We start from the raw sequence: 13,916 nt of genomic DNA, 5'->3' as shown, positions 1-13,916 counted from the left end.
CCCAATAATTCTGAATAATTCATGATCTGTAAATTGTGCACTAACTGTTCATTCTGCATATTTGATATTCATGCTGCTTTGATTGGACATGTGGATCACATGGTATGTTTCTGCCCTCTGATTAAGCATAACTCTAAAAACCTACCACAACAAACAGATTTTTGACAAAATATTCACTTTTTCTAATTCAAATTTCATTTTCTGTGAGTATGCTACAATAGCCATTTAAAATTCACCATTTTTCAAATATTTCTGCTAATCAACACTTTGTCTGTGTAGAATATTCTCAGGAAACTCACAAACCCAGTTAAAGTGAATTAATTAACCATTCAAATAAATATTCATGGTACTATGCCCATCTCTAATAAGCACCAGAAAGAGAATTGTGCCCAAATAGAACCCTCTCTTTCTTCTACCTATGAAAGTCTTTGGATGTTTGGCTATAAATAAAGCATATGCACACAAACCCATAATTCTTGGGGAAACAGGTATCTAATATTCCTGTCAATAGACCAGCCTGAATAATTCATGACCTTTCAATTCTTGGGGTCAATCCATTTTCAAGTACCACTGTTCTTACATAATACGTGCTGGACAAGGCTGACCTGTTTAAATCCCTGTTCATTCTACAGATGACAGTCTCTTTCACCATAACATTTTAAAGGAAAAATCAAGGAAAAAGGCACATAGGAGACAGAAGATGCTGCTCCTCATCGGAGCAGTGGAGGGAAAAGGAGGAAAGAAATGCTGCCCATATTTCCATTGGTTGACTAGGAGATTTAGCTGGAGTTATAACTTGGAAAACGGGATTCTCTAAATCATCAAAAACTTCTTACTTGTAAAAATGTTAAATCTGGATAAATAGCCAGAGTAAAGCATAAGGGCTTTATGGGCTTCTGAAAATATCATGCTGATCCAGCTTATAAAGTGTTCCCACATGCTAAAGGAAGGATAAACACAACCATCCTGCTCTGGTACAGGGGGTGGTATTAAAAAATATCATCATCTCATATAACTGCCTAAAACAGAGTACTAGAGAGACAAGTGGATGAGGTAGACCTGCAGAGGGACCTGAAGAAGACCTCTGTGTGGTCTGAAAGCTTGTCTCTTTCACCAACAGAAGTTGGTCCAATAAAAGATATTACCTCACCTACCTTGTCTCTCTAAAACAGAGGACAGTATACTTCATGCCACATACAATTGCCTGCCAATAATGCAGCGTCATACAAATGCAACGTCAGATCTGAGCTGATAAAGATGGCAAGTCTGTTTCATAACATGCACTTATTGATTGTTTCTCTGATACTTTGCTGACCTTTTCCAGCTTGTCATGCCTGATATTCTGCATTGGACTGGCACTATACTGTTTTTCCAAAGTTCTTTTTAGAAAGATGGATATTACGTAAAATTAAAAAGAAAGTTATTTTTGTTATAACCCAACAAATTTGTAATTGATGCTGCTCAAATGAAAATCTGCTAAGGATCAGAAATTAATAGTGTAAGGAGTTTGAAACAGTGAATCATGAGAATGAACACACCATTTTTAAACTGACTGATAACTGGAATCTATAGTTTGTATCCTTATGTAAAAAAGAATCATGTTAGCATCAGCTTCTGGGTTGTATAAAGAACCATTACAGAATACGTACCTAATGATTATTTTCCTCAACTGTTATTCTTTCATGTTTGCTGTAATATACACAAAGTTCTAACCCTACCCCGCTGGTACTTACACGTACTGTTTTCTTGGATGAATTTCACTAACATCCTGGTGACCTTTGTAAAATTGGTTATTTAGAAGTATTTAAGGTTGCTCAGAGTTTAGTACAGTGCAGTATATAGCAAATCAATTGAAAATTCAAAATGTCAAATGTCTGAGTTCATTTTCTGTAATCAAATTGGTCATGCCAAGTATTACTCCACAATATAGTGCTTCTGGTTATTCTGGACCAGACCTGCAGTATTTGAGTTTTTGAGATCCACTGCTACTAAGATTCCCTCCAGTGTATAAAATGAACACTAGGAGTTAAAATGACTTGCCTATACTGGAGTTCAGTATAAAATACACAATATATTATGCAAATAGGAAACCTTCCTTGTCATGCTTTAGAAATTTTAATATTTCTGCCTTGTACTAATTTGTAAGACGAATAATCTATTGCAACTATACAAGCTAAAATTATATTGCTTATTTTGTTAATCACTGAGACTACTTTTATCTTCCAGAATCTCACCATGAATAATCTTTTAAGAGTCCATTAGATACATACTAGTACACTCAGAAAAACATGGAATAAAAATTATTATCCAAACTGGAATGCAGTGACTGACTAAAGCAAAGACAGGTGGATAAATTGCCATACCGATGAACTCCACTATTGCACATTATGATGTGGCAAGCTCCAAGTCTGCTACAGAGTTCTGAAGAAACTGACAGCAATCCAACTCCAGAGGCACTGCAAGCAGTGTAAGCACAGGCCGCTGTGCGCTTGGATCGGATAAAAGACACTACCAGTCGGTAAAGTTCATCCAAAGAATTGAGGGGCCGCATCAGCTGCAAGCAAAGGAGAACAGAGAGATTTAGACAACATTTGCCATCAAGATGTATGTGAAGTTCTCTTCTGGGAGGGTGACAACTAAATTGTTTCTGAGTTTAATGATTCCAGACAAGAACAGATGAGCACTGTGGGCCAAACCCTGAGTCCAGCTGCTTTCAAAGCACAGGTTTGAAAGGGCATGCACAAAGCACACAATGTATTGTGGCAATATTTAAGACAGTTTTTTTAAAATCGGTATCTGGGTATTTTCATTGAATGTATAATCCCCAGGCCCATCTCTACTGTGTTAGCCCTCTCCACTTGACTACACATGGGCAGGCCTTCTTCCAGGAGTATTTCCAAAGAAGGAATAATGCAGTGAAAGACAAATGCAAAGATAGGCACAAAGGGAGGAGTGCTGGGACTGATGCATGACCACTATGAGAAAAATCAGCATACAGGTAAGACAAAACTGTCCTATGTTTATGCAAACAGCCATTCACTAATCCTGACTAACTACTGAAAGAATATTAGAGCGACTAGGTGAGTGAGGTAATATCTTTTATCGGACCGACTTCTGTTGGTGAGAGAAACAAGCTTTCGAGCTTACACAGAGCTGTTCTTCAGTTCTGTAAGCCCAAAAGCTTTTCTCTTTCACCAACAGAAGATGGTCCGATAAAAGATATTACCTCATGTACCTTGTCTTTCTAATATCCTGGAACTAACACAGCTACAACAACACTGCATACTAAAAGAATAATAGTAAGCAGTAGAACAGGAGTGAAGAAACCACAAACAAGAACAATTAACTTTGCAACAAAACTGAAAAGAAAGTACAGGGATCGGCAACCTTTCAATGAAGAAGAGCCATTTTTTTGTTTTTGTCTTTGACCAAAATATTTCAAGAGCCGCATCACATGCAAAGCTACTTGTACAGTTAGAATTTATCAGCTAATAATAATTGAACATATTAAAGTTATTACTACTCACCAATACTTTTAATGCGACCTCTGCCATTTGAATTTGAATGTAAACAGGAGGGGGCTCTGGGCTGGGGCAGGGGATTGGGGTACAGGAGAAGGTGCAGGGTCTGGGAGGGAGTTTGGGTGCAGGACAGGGTTCTGACATGGGGCAGGGAGTGCGAAGTGCAGCTCTGGCCGGGAGATGCTTACCACAGGTGGCTCCTGGCCGGCGGTGTAGCAGGGCTCAGGCAGGCTGTCTGCCTGCCCTGGCGCCACGCTGCTCCTGAAGTGGCTGGCTGCTGGCACGTTTCTGCACGCCCCTGGTGGTGAGGGGGAGGTGAGCTCCGCATGATGTCCCCACCCCCAGCACCATCGTCACAGGTTCCATTGGCCAGTGGGAGCTGCGGGGGCAGTACTTGTAGGAGCGGGCAGTGCATGGAGACCCGCAGCCGCCCTCCCCACAAGGGGTACACAGAGACGTGCCAGCAGCCAGACGCTTCTGGGAGTGGCATGGGGCCACAGCTCTGCTGCACCACTGGCCGGGAGCTGCCTGTGGTATGCACTTCCCAACCACAGCCTGACCTCGAACCCCCTCAAAAAATGGCTGCCCGCAACGGGGCAGCCAAAGAGCCGCAAGGGGACAGCCAAAGAGCCCCATGCGGCTCCAGAGCCACAGGTTGCTGACCCCTAATGGTATCCAGATTGAAATGATACATATATAGAGAAAGAGTTTAACTGCATAATATTGAATTTTTATATATATACACACACACACACACAAAGATAGGAAAGACTGTCTTCGTGAACTGGTAACAAAAGGCAGCGTCTCTCCCACGGCATTCGGTAAAAAGGTGAAATGGGGCTCAAGTCACATTGCAGCTCTTGTCATACAAAGCCCTGATTTTCTCTGCTCATGAGATACCTAGGGGTTCCCATAGAGAGAAACCTGCTAACCAAAGAAAGAATATTTAAAAATCTAGACAAGCACTTCCTAATGGCAATTTTAATTCACCAGGGAAATGGTAGCCTTATTTATACTTATATTTACCTATATTTGAAAAGTACACTGATTTAACTAAAGTGATTTAAAAATAAATCTAGCTAAACCAATGCAAACTGCTTACATAGACTCACTTAACATGGTTTAATGTTTAGTTATATCAATTTAACTTGCATTGGTTTCAACTGGTACTAGTTTCTAGTTTAGACAAGACTTTATGAAATATAAAACTGTAGGCTGTAACATGGATGTCAGATCAAAAGCGGATGCCATGCTAGGTAGTGCTTTAGGCATAAAAGGAGGATTTTTTTCTTAAAATGGAAATAGGAATCCATTTTAGGGGTGCCATCATGGGAAAGTTGTAAGGGCAGCCTTGTGAGGAAAATACTGAAGGGCCTGTTCTTTATGGGACAGTGCACCAAGTTCATTCTCCTGGGCACATGGACTGTTGCCTGCAAGCACCCCTGACAGAACCCAAAGGGATAAGGCGGAGACCAGGCCATGGCTCTGCCCCTTTACTCTTTGCTAAAGTCAGAGGAAATAGATCGGCTTCACACGTGAGCATGTGCTGCATCTCCTGAAGCACAATATCTCTTAAGAGGGCAATGCTGTATCAGACCATCTGTAATGCAGAGCTGGGACAAAAGCCATAACAGAGCCCTGAAAAAATACCTCAAAATAATTCAACTCAAGCCAAAAGAAAGGGATTAGGATAATGTGTAACATACAGAGTTTGATTAAACACTTAATATTATTGTTTACCTTATCTATATAAGCAGCTTTTGATGTTGAATTTGGAGGGAGGTTCGACTTGTCCAGGTAGAATGCCCTGAGATAACAAACAAACAAAACTGTTAATTGTTTAAAAGCCTCTATAACATATATTGTAAATATAACTGAAACATCCTTTGATTTATGAAGGGTTTTTTAGACTTAAGGACATGAGACAAGTAAGGGCTGGAACAAAATGAAGGTTAAGGGTGCACTAATGCTCTTCTTTTTAAAGAAATTATGAACATGTTTTTTCTTGGCAAGCTGCAGTATAAGGGGTCACTGAATAATGTGCATCTGAGTATAGACGGTGCATCAGAACTTCTGCAGTATGTTTTACTGCAAAGTTACTAGAAAAACTGGAATTGGTTATGGAAGATAATAATATTAGAGGAGCACCCCAAAGGTACTAGGCATGGTGCAGACATATAGAAAGACATTGTCACTGCCCTGAAAGGCTACAATATAAAAAGAAACTAAAAAAAATAAGAGTGGGGGAAAGATACACCATACAAGCAAAGTGAGCAGGGTGATGACCGGAACTAACAATGTCTGTGTCAATTTTTATATATGCAACAAACTATCTTCAACTGCTCCTCTGCATAATTTCCACCCACCTACATGAAAATGATTTCATATATAAAGAAGCAATTGAATGCAAATATTGTTCATCAACATAAAAACAAAATGCAATGTGAAAGAGAAAGACCAACAGATCGAGAGCCAACAGCTTAATAAAAATTAATATTGCCTAGGAAGTATCTGTAGAACATAAAAAGGCAGCATGTGTTCTGTCAAAGGACAGAGGCTGGTGTTCCATATGGTACACAGTATGCTCAGTTCGTGTTCACAGGCCTTCCATATTATCCTTTTTCTCCTCTGTCCTAAAACTGAATAACCTCACTCCTTTAGTACATAAGAACGTAAGAACAGCCACACTGGGTCAGACGAAAAGGTCCATCTAGCCCAGTATCCTGTCTTCTGAAAGTGGCCAATGCCGGGTGCCCCAGAGGGAATGAATAGAACAGGTAACCATCAAGTGATCCATTCCCTGTCACCTATTCCCAGCTTCTGACAAACAGAGGCTAGGGCCCATCCTGGCTTGGCCTTCACAACATCCTCTGGCAAGGAGTTTCACATGTTGACTGTGTGTTATGTGAAAAAAACACTTCCTTATGTTTGTTTTAAATCTGCTGTCTATTAATTTCATTTGGTGGCCCCTAGTTCTTATGTTATAAGGAGGAGTAAATAACACTTCCTTATTTACTTTCTCCACACCACTCATGGATTTTATAGACCTCTATCATATCCCCCCTTAGTCGTCTCTTTTCCAATCTGAAAAGTCCCAGTCTTATTAATCTCTCCACATACGGAAGCTGTTCATATCCCTGATCATTTTTGTTGGCCTTTTCTGAACCTTTTCCAATTCCAATATATCTTTTTTGAGATGGGGCGACCATATCTGCACAGAGTATTCAAGATGTGGGCATACCATGGATTTATATAGAGACAATATGATATTTTAGGTCTTATTATCTATCCCTTGCTTAATGATTTCCAACGTTCTGTTCGCTTTTCTGACTGCCGCTGCAAATTGAGTGGATGTTTTCAGAGAACTATCCACAATGACTCCAAGATCTTTCTTGAGTGGTAACAGCTAATTTAAACCCCATTATTTTATATGTATAGTTAGGATTATGTTTTCCAATGTGCATTACTTTGCATTTATCAACATTGAATTTCATCTGCCATTTTGTTGCCCAGTCACCTAGTTTTGAGAGATCCTTCTGCAGCTCTTCGCAGACTACCTGGGACTTAACTATCTTGAGTTTTGTATCATCTGTAAATTTTGCCACTTCACTGTTTATGCCTTTTTCCAGATCATTTATGAATATGTTAAATAGGACTGGACCCAGTACAGACCTCTGAGGGGCACCACTATTTACCTCTCTCTCCATTCTGAAAATTGACCACTTATTCCTACCATTTGTTTCCTATCTTTTATGTAGTTATCAATCCCTCTTATCCCATAACTGCTTACTTTGCTTAAGAGTACTGGAGGAAAGGAAGCCTCTGATCTAGCCTCCCCTCACAGCACCTGCTGTAGAACCCCAATACTGTACAAATGGTTCATAGAAGACTAACTTGTTATGAAGCACTGACTCATTATTCCCCATGACCCTTTCCTTACTCCTCAGTGACAGCTCACCATGTCACAAACATCCAATGCATGCTACCTACTAGTGGTAGCACCACTTCATCATCTGCCTGCTCATATTCATAGACCATAGAGAATTTTTATTTTTCTAACAGATGTATGAGTAGCATCACTTATCAGACACTATCACCAGCTTACCATCTATGTGGCATTATCAAATGTCAATAAACTAATATTAAAGGCTCCCTATCAGGAGCAATTGCTGGTTTCCTTTAAAGTCTGTCTGGAGCAATTTCATAGTGTTCTATTTCTCTATGATGCTCATACAGCTGTTCCTGAATGTGCTGCATAGAAATCCATGGTGACAGCATATTTGACTTCACTTGGTGTCATTGAAGGCCACTGTTGAACTTGGACTGAACATATTCTGAACAAGATGTTATGCAGAGCAGGGTAGGAGAACATGAGTGCAAATCTGTTGTAAGAGCTTTACTTTTGAGTCACAGAAAAATGTTTATTATTACAAACAAAAAAATAATCTATTAAATTAATAACTGGACCTTGTCAAAAATGGGAACATTTTTGCAAACATTTTCAAGAAAAAAAATTGGGGGAGTAAAAAAAAAAATCAAAATTTTGAAAATTTCAGTCAGTTCTATAGATTGTAAAATAATTGTAAGCAACTTAAAGTGAATAAAACGGTTTATAGTTGTTTTAATAGGAGATCAGTATGGTGGTAAGGATGAACCATAGTGAGATAGAAAAAAATGAACTTTAAAGAGTAAATGATATAAAGGAACAGACTGCTTCTTACTCCTCTAAAAGACAATGAAAACTAAAAGGTACGAAAAACAAAGACCAGACAGCTGAAATCACCATACTTGTCCTTCTGTCAGTGGCAAGGAATCTGACACCTAAGCAGAATTAGTGTGGCTTATTACCTCGGTGCACTGTCAATAAGATGAAATGCCGACAGTCTCCGTCAGGAGGAAGGCACAGCCTGTCAGTGGAGGATTGCTGGAGATGGCATGTGGTAGAAATACCATGTTTACTTTGTAACTAAAGAATTATTTTAAACTACAGTAAAGTTTGACTATGAAAATAGGAAGGAGATGTGCACTTACAGCATCATCCACAAATGACAGGATCATCCTGGGCCCCGATCCTGCAAATACATACCCACATGCATAACCTTACTCACATGAGTGGTCCCATTAATTTCAATGGCACTGTTCACAAAAGTAAAGCTATTCACATGCATGTGTTTGCAGGGTCAGGGCTACAGAGTGCACATTTTAATAACCTTAAATATTTGAGTTACCAGTAATAACTGCCCTGTTAAAATCTGACACCCTATAATACTACTAGATTCTGCTGCATTTAGTTTTGTGGTTTTGAGAGGAATATTTTTTCCAGACAGAAGATGTAGATTCACCCCAAAAAACGACTGTGAAACCTGATCTACTTCTATTATTTACAATTAAAGTGAGTCTGTAATGCCTCTTTGAATAAACTCAGCATCCAAAGGAAGTTAGAGAATAGAGGACAAGAGATCTGCAAGAAAAAATTGCTATTAATGCTACATGACTAGCCACAGTGCATAACAGTTACCTCAGCAGTAACAGACCAACCTTTTCTGTGTTACTGTATAGCAGAGCTAAAAACAAATTTAAGTGTCATTATGCCATTCGTGTATTGAACATTATCAGAATAAAAGCCTACATTACTTTCTGCTGCTATGCCACAGGGAAATTTACTCATTCAGAATCTGTTCAGTATTCCCATCCTCTTTATACCATTTTTTCAGCAAATTCAGCTGCATTAAAACACTAGTAACTAAATATAGAACAGTATACCCACTAATGGGCTATACAAAAAATAACCAGCTCCATTCTGAAAATGAAGCAACATGGACATTGTAAAGGGATACAGAATTAAATTAATTGCTTCATTAATAAAGTCAATTATTCATTAACCTAAAGTACTAAAATTGAAAAAATCAATTGAACAATATTAATTTTACAAATCTAAGATATCCTATTAAAAATGAAACCATAGCCAGAATCAGCTAGTAGTCCCAGATATTTCTCTAGTGCTTTATTTTTATTGTTTTTCATCAAGATTGTCTTCAGTTTTTCTCAGAACATGACAAATTGTAGACAGCATATAAATTTCCAAAGCACTTCACTTAATTACTGAATGCCTGTTAAGGTCCTTAATCAAATTTCAGGGGAAGGAGGTAATGGCAGTCTTGGCATGGTACCCAGTTTGGATGATATTTTCTAATCCATTTGAAGTGAACAAGAATGAAATCATAGTACTTTGCGTGCATGCACCAAATGTTATTAGAACTGCTCTAAAAAATTTCAATTTTTATAAGCTGTGGTAGACCATTCTTCTTATAAAAAGTTAGAAAACTACAGTGAGTTACCACATATTGTAGCAGGGGTCAGCAACCTTTCAGAAGCGGTGTGCCGAGTCTTCATTTATTCACTAAAAGAACAGGAGTACTTGTGGCACCTTAGAGACTAACAAATTTATTAGAGCATAAGCTTTCGTGGGCTACTGCCCACTTCTTCGGATGCAAATAGAGTGGAACATATATTGAGGGGATATATATACACACATACAGAGAGCATGAACAGGTGAGAGTTGTCTTACCAACTCTGAGAGGCCAATTAAGTAAGAGAAAAACATTTTTTTGAAGTGATAATCAAGCTAGCCCAGTACAGACAGTTTGATAAGAAGTGTGAGAATACTTACAAGGGGAGATAGATTCAATGTTTGTAATGGCTCAGCCATTCCCAGTCCTTATTCAATCCTGAGTTGATTGTATCTAGTTTGCATATCAATTCTAGCTCAGCAGTCTCTCGTTGGAGTCTGTTTTTGAAGTTTTTCTGTTGTAATATAGCCACCCGCAGGTCTGTCACTGAATGACCAGACAGGTTAAAGTGTTCTCCCACTGGTTTTTGAGTATTTTGATTCCTGATGTCAGATTTGTGTCCATTTATTCTTTTGCATAGAGACTGTCCGGTTTGGCCAATGTACATGGCAAAGGGGCATTGCTGGTACATGATGGCATATATCACATTGGTAGATGTGCAGGTGAACGAGCCCCTGATGGTATGGCTGATGTGATTAGGTTCTATGATGATGTCACTTGAATAGATATGTGGACAGAGTTGGCATCGGGCTTTGTTACAAGGATAGGTTCCTGGGTCAGTGTTTTTGTTCAGTGATGTGTGGTTGCTGGTGAGTATTTGCTTTAGGTTGGGGGGTTGTCTGTAAGCGAGGACAGGTCTGTCTCCCAAGATCTGTGAGAGTAAAGGATCATCTTTCAGGATAGGTTGTAGATCTCTGGTGATGCGCTGGAGAGGTTTTAGTTGGGGGCTGAAGGTGACAGCTAGTGGTGTTCTGTTATTTTCTTTGTTGGGCCTGTCTTGTAGGAGGTGACTTCTGGGTACTCGTCTGGCTCTGTCAATCTGTTTTTTCACTTCAGTAGGTGGGTATTGTAGTTTTAAGAATGCTTGATAGAGATCTTGTAGGTGCTTGTCTCTATCTGAGGGATCTTTACTCTCACAGATCTTGGGAGATCCCTCAGTCGACCTATACATCAATATTTATGACTGCCTGAGTGAACGCCGCCAAGAAAAAAGATGGTCCTCCCAGGTCCCAACAGCCCGGCTGGCTCTGCCCCCATCCATCACCAGTCCCTTTTCCGTTGACTGCAAGCATGAAAGTCTACCTGGTCTGGTCCTGACTCCTGGACACGGAGAAGGGTCAACACTGGGGATCAGGCCTATGCCTATACTCAGGGAACCAGGACACTTTGCATCAAGCTACCCCACCAAGGTCCAGCCCCGATGGGGGGTCCGATCTGGGTCGGTACCCTTCATCTCTCCTCAGTAGTCCACACCAGTGTTTGTCTGCTCATAACCTGGTGATGGCCAATCAGCATCCAACGCATCTCCAACTACCTCGCCAACTCCAGCACACTGCAATGCCGGATACCATTCTAGAGGTGCTAATGGACTCAAGGGCCTCAGGCAATTTCAAGGATCTGGATTTCACCTCAGCACACAAGATCCCCACCCAATGCTAGGACTCCCCCAAATTACTGGAGTCACTCTTTTTGTCGGGACCACCAAACAGTTCCATTAAAGGTAAATACCCTTTGAGGCCACCAAGAAATCCTCCAGTTTGGGCTAATTTGTGTACCACATTCATCCAGTACAGTTGTCCTTGGCATCCCCTGGCTCATCATCCATGAGCTGTACATCCAGTGGTGGTCAGGCATGGTAAGCTTTGACTCCTCAACAGTCCTGTTTATTGAGAGCCGACCTTGGTATAAAACAACCCCTTATAGTTTACTGTGTCCTCCAAAGAATTTGGAGATGCAAAGAGAGGTTCCAAAGGTGACCCCAGCAACCCCCATGACCTCCCCATCAGCTGCAGGGATTCCAGTGAAATATCAACACTATGCCAACATGTTCAAAAAAAAGAAAGCTGACACTCTACCACTCCATCACAGCTTGAACTCCCCTATGGACGTCCAGCCAGGAGCAGAGGTTCCTTTCAGGCACATTTACTCCCTGTCTGAACCCAAACTACAGACACTCCAGAGTTATCTTGAGGAAAACTTGCAGAATGAGTTCATTTGCCCTTTCACATCTCCAGCAGGAGCCCCAGTCTTTTTTGTGGTGAAGAGAAACAGCTCCCTCTGGCCTTGTGTGAACTACTGAACTCTGAACAAGATTACAATCCAAAACCTGTACCCCTTACCACTTATTAAAGAGCTCTTCAAAAGACTCCATTTTGCCAGTGTCTTCACAAAGTTAAATCTCCACGGAGCTTGTAACATAGTGAGGATCCGAGAAGGAGATGAATGGAAGACCACCTTCCATATCAGGTAAAGCCATTTTGAGTATTTGGACATGCCATTTGATGATGCCCCGGTGACCTTACAGTCAGAAAGGGGCTGCAGTACCCACTAAGGCTATGTCTACACTACAAAATTATGTCGACCTAACAAATGTCAGCATACAGCCACCACAGTTATTAAATTGCTTGTCCGCACGCACATTTGGCTTCTTGTGTCAGTAATGCACGTTCTCACCAGGAGCGCTTGTATCGATTGTATTGTCCATGTGGGGCACTGTGGGATGGGGCTCCTAGAGGCCTGTAACAGTCAACGTAAACAATGCCGTGTCTACACTGACACCATATCAATCTAATTACATCGACTGTGACTCTATGGCACTCAACAAAGTGGGGTCACTAAATCACCATAGAGAAACTTACGTCAGCAAGAGCCAAATTTAAGTGAAGACACTTCCAACAGCTAGACTGACACATGGCATCTTACGTCGACCTAACTGTGTAGTGAAGACCAGGCCTAATTCTTCTGTTCCTGGCCTCTGGCTGGAGTAGTCTTTGAACCTGGCAGGATCTAAGAGTTTGGGGATGCAGTATTGGGGGGTAGGGAGGGTGAGGAGGAAATAGGAAAAAGAACCCATCATGGTTGTTTTTTCTTTTCTACCAGCTGGGAGAGTTCTAATTTTTGCCTGAGGAAGGAAGTGGTCTGACCAGATAGGAGGCAGGCAGCAGATGAGATTAGATACAGCACATGAAATTTCAGAGTAATTAGTTTCTTTTGGAAAATTAGGGGGAAATTTAAAACAATTGATTTACAAAGTAAAAATAGTTTGATCTGAACTATAAAGCAGCCATTTATATCATATTTGCCATGTCTGAGCATGAGCATGCACACATCTCTCTCTTAGATGCATTCTAAGTTCTGCCATCTGGTGGTGAACTGTATGTATTGATTTTTCCAATTAAAGTATTTTTATCTGTTGTTTAGTGCAAGTGAATCTACTGCAGAAAATTGCTTGCTGTTAAAGCAAACAACTGAAGGAGTCAAATGTATTAAATGTTCTTTCTGAAGAACAAAAATTACTAAACCTAATTACTCTAATCAGAATTAAAATCTAGCTTGAGGATACATTTTAGGAATTTTTAACCGACAACAGTGAACACTTTTTAATTTAAAATGCATTATAACAAGTACAAATACTACTCATATGCATACTACTAGTGTTTTCACAATACTTTCTCTCTCATTCATACTATAGTCCAGAAAGAGAAGGGTTCTGAAATATTAATTAGTTGTGTAAGTTTGCAGGACAAGATTGCATTATTTGTTGCATATCATACATTAAGATAATCATTTGGTATATTGATGTCTTTTTTCTGTACTCAATAAAAGTTTAACGAGACATAGGAACAGTCTGATAGCATAACATATAAATATTCCCCCCTCTGAAATTTTCCCACATATACACTACATGAAAGAAATCAGATTTAGCCTCATGTCTTTTTATAATAAAGAATTTTTATGAAAGGTGGGAGGGGTGGGGGAAAGAATCAAACAAAGGTTTAGCCACAGGGTTATTTACCCACTGTCTCATAAGGAGGATCCTATGTGC

The 13,916-nt window shown here is 40.0% G+C and overlaps 1 protein-coding gene across 1 annotated transcript in view; it reads right to left on the bottom strand.

Moving 5' to 3' along the window:
- Positions 1–13,916, bottom strand: part of PREX2 (phosphatidylinositol-3,4,5-trisphosphate dependent Rac exchange factor 2) — a gene marked incomplete in the record, with an annotated part of 298,948 nt that overhangs the window by 36,215 nt on the left and 248,817 nt on the right. Inside the window, 2 exon segments of the mRNA XM_034763054.1 lie at positions 2,364–2,554; positions 5,262–5,328. Of these exon segments, the coding sequence (XP_034618945.1) occupies positions 2,364–2,554; positions 5,262–5,328 (258 nt within the window).

Source organism: Trachemys scripta, chromosome 2 (assembly GCF_013100865.1).
Source record: "Trachemys scripta elegans isolate TJP31775 chromosome 2, CAS_Tse_1.0, whole genome shotgun sequence".
Taxonomy (NCBI): domain Eukaryota; kingdom Metazoa; phylum Chordata; order Testudines; family Emydidae; genus Trachemys; species Trachemys scripta.
This window is presented reverse-complemented; position numbering and strand designations above follow the sequence as displayed.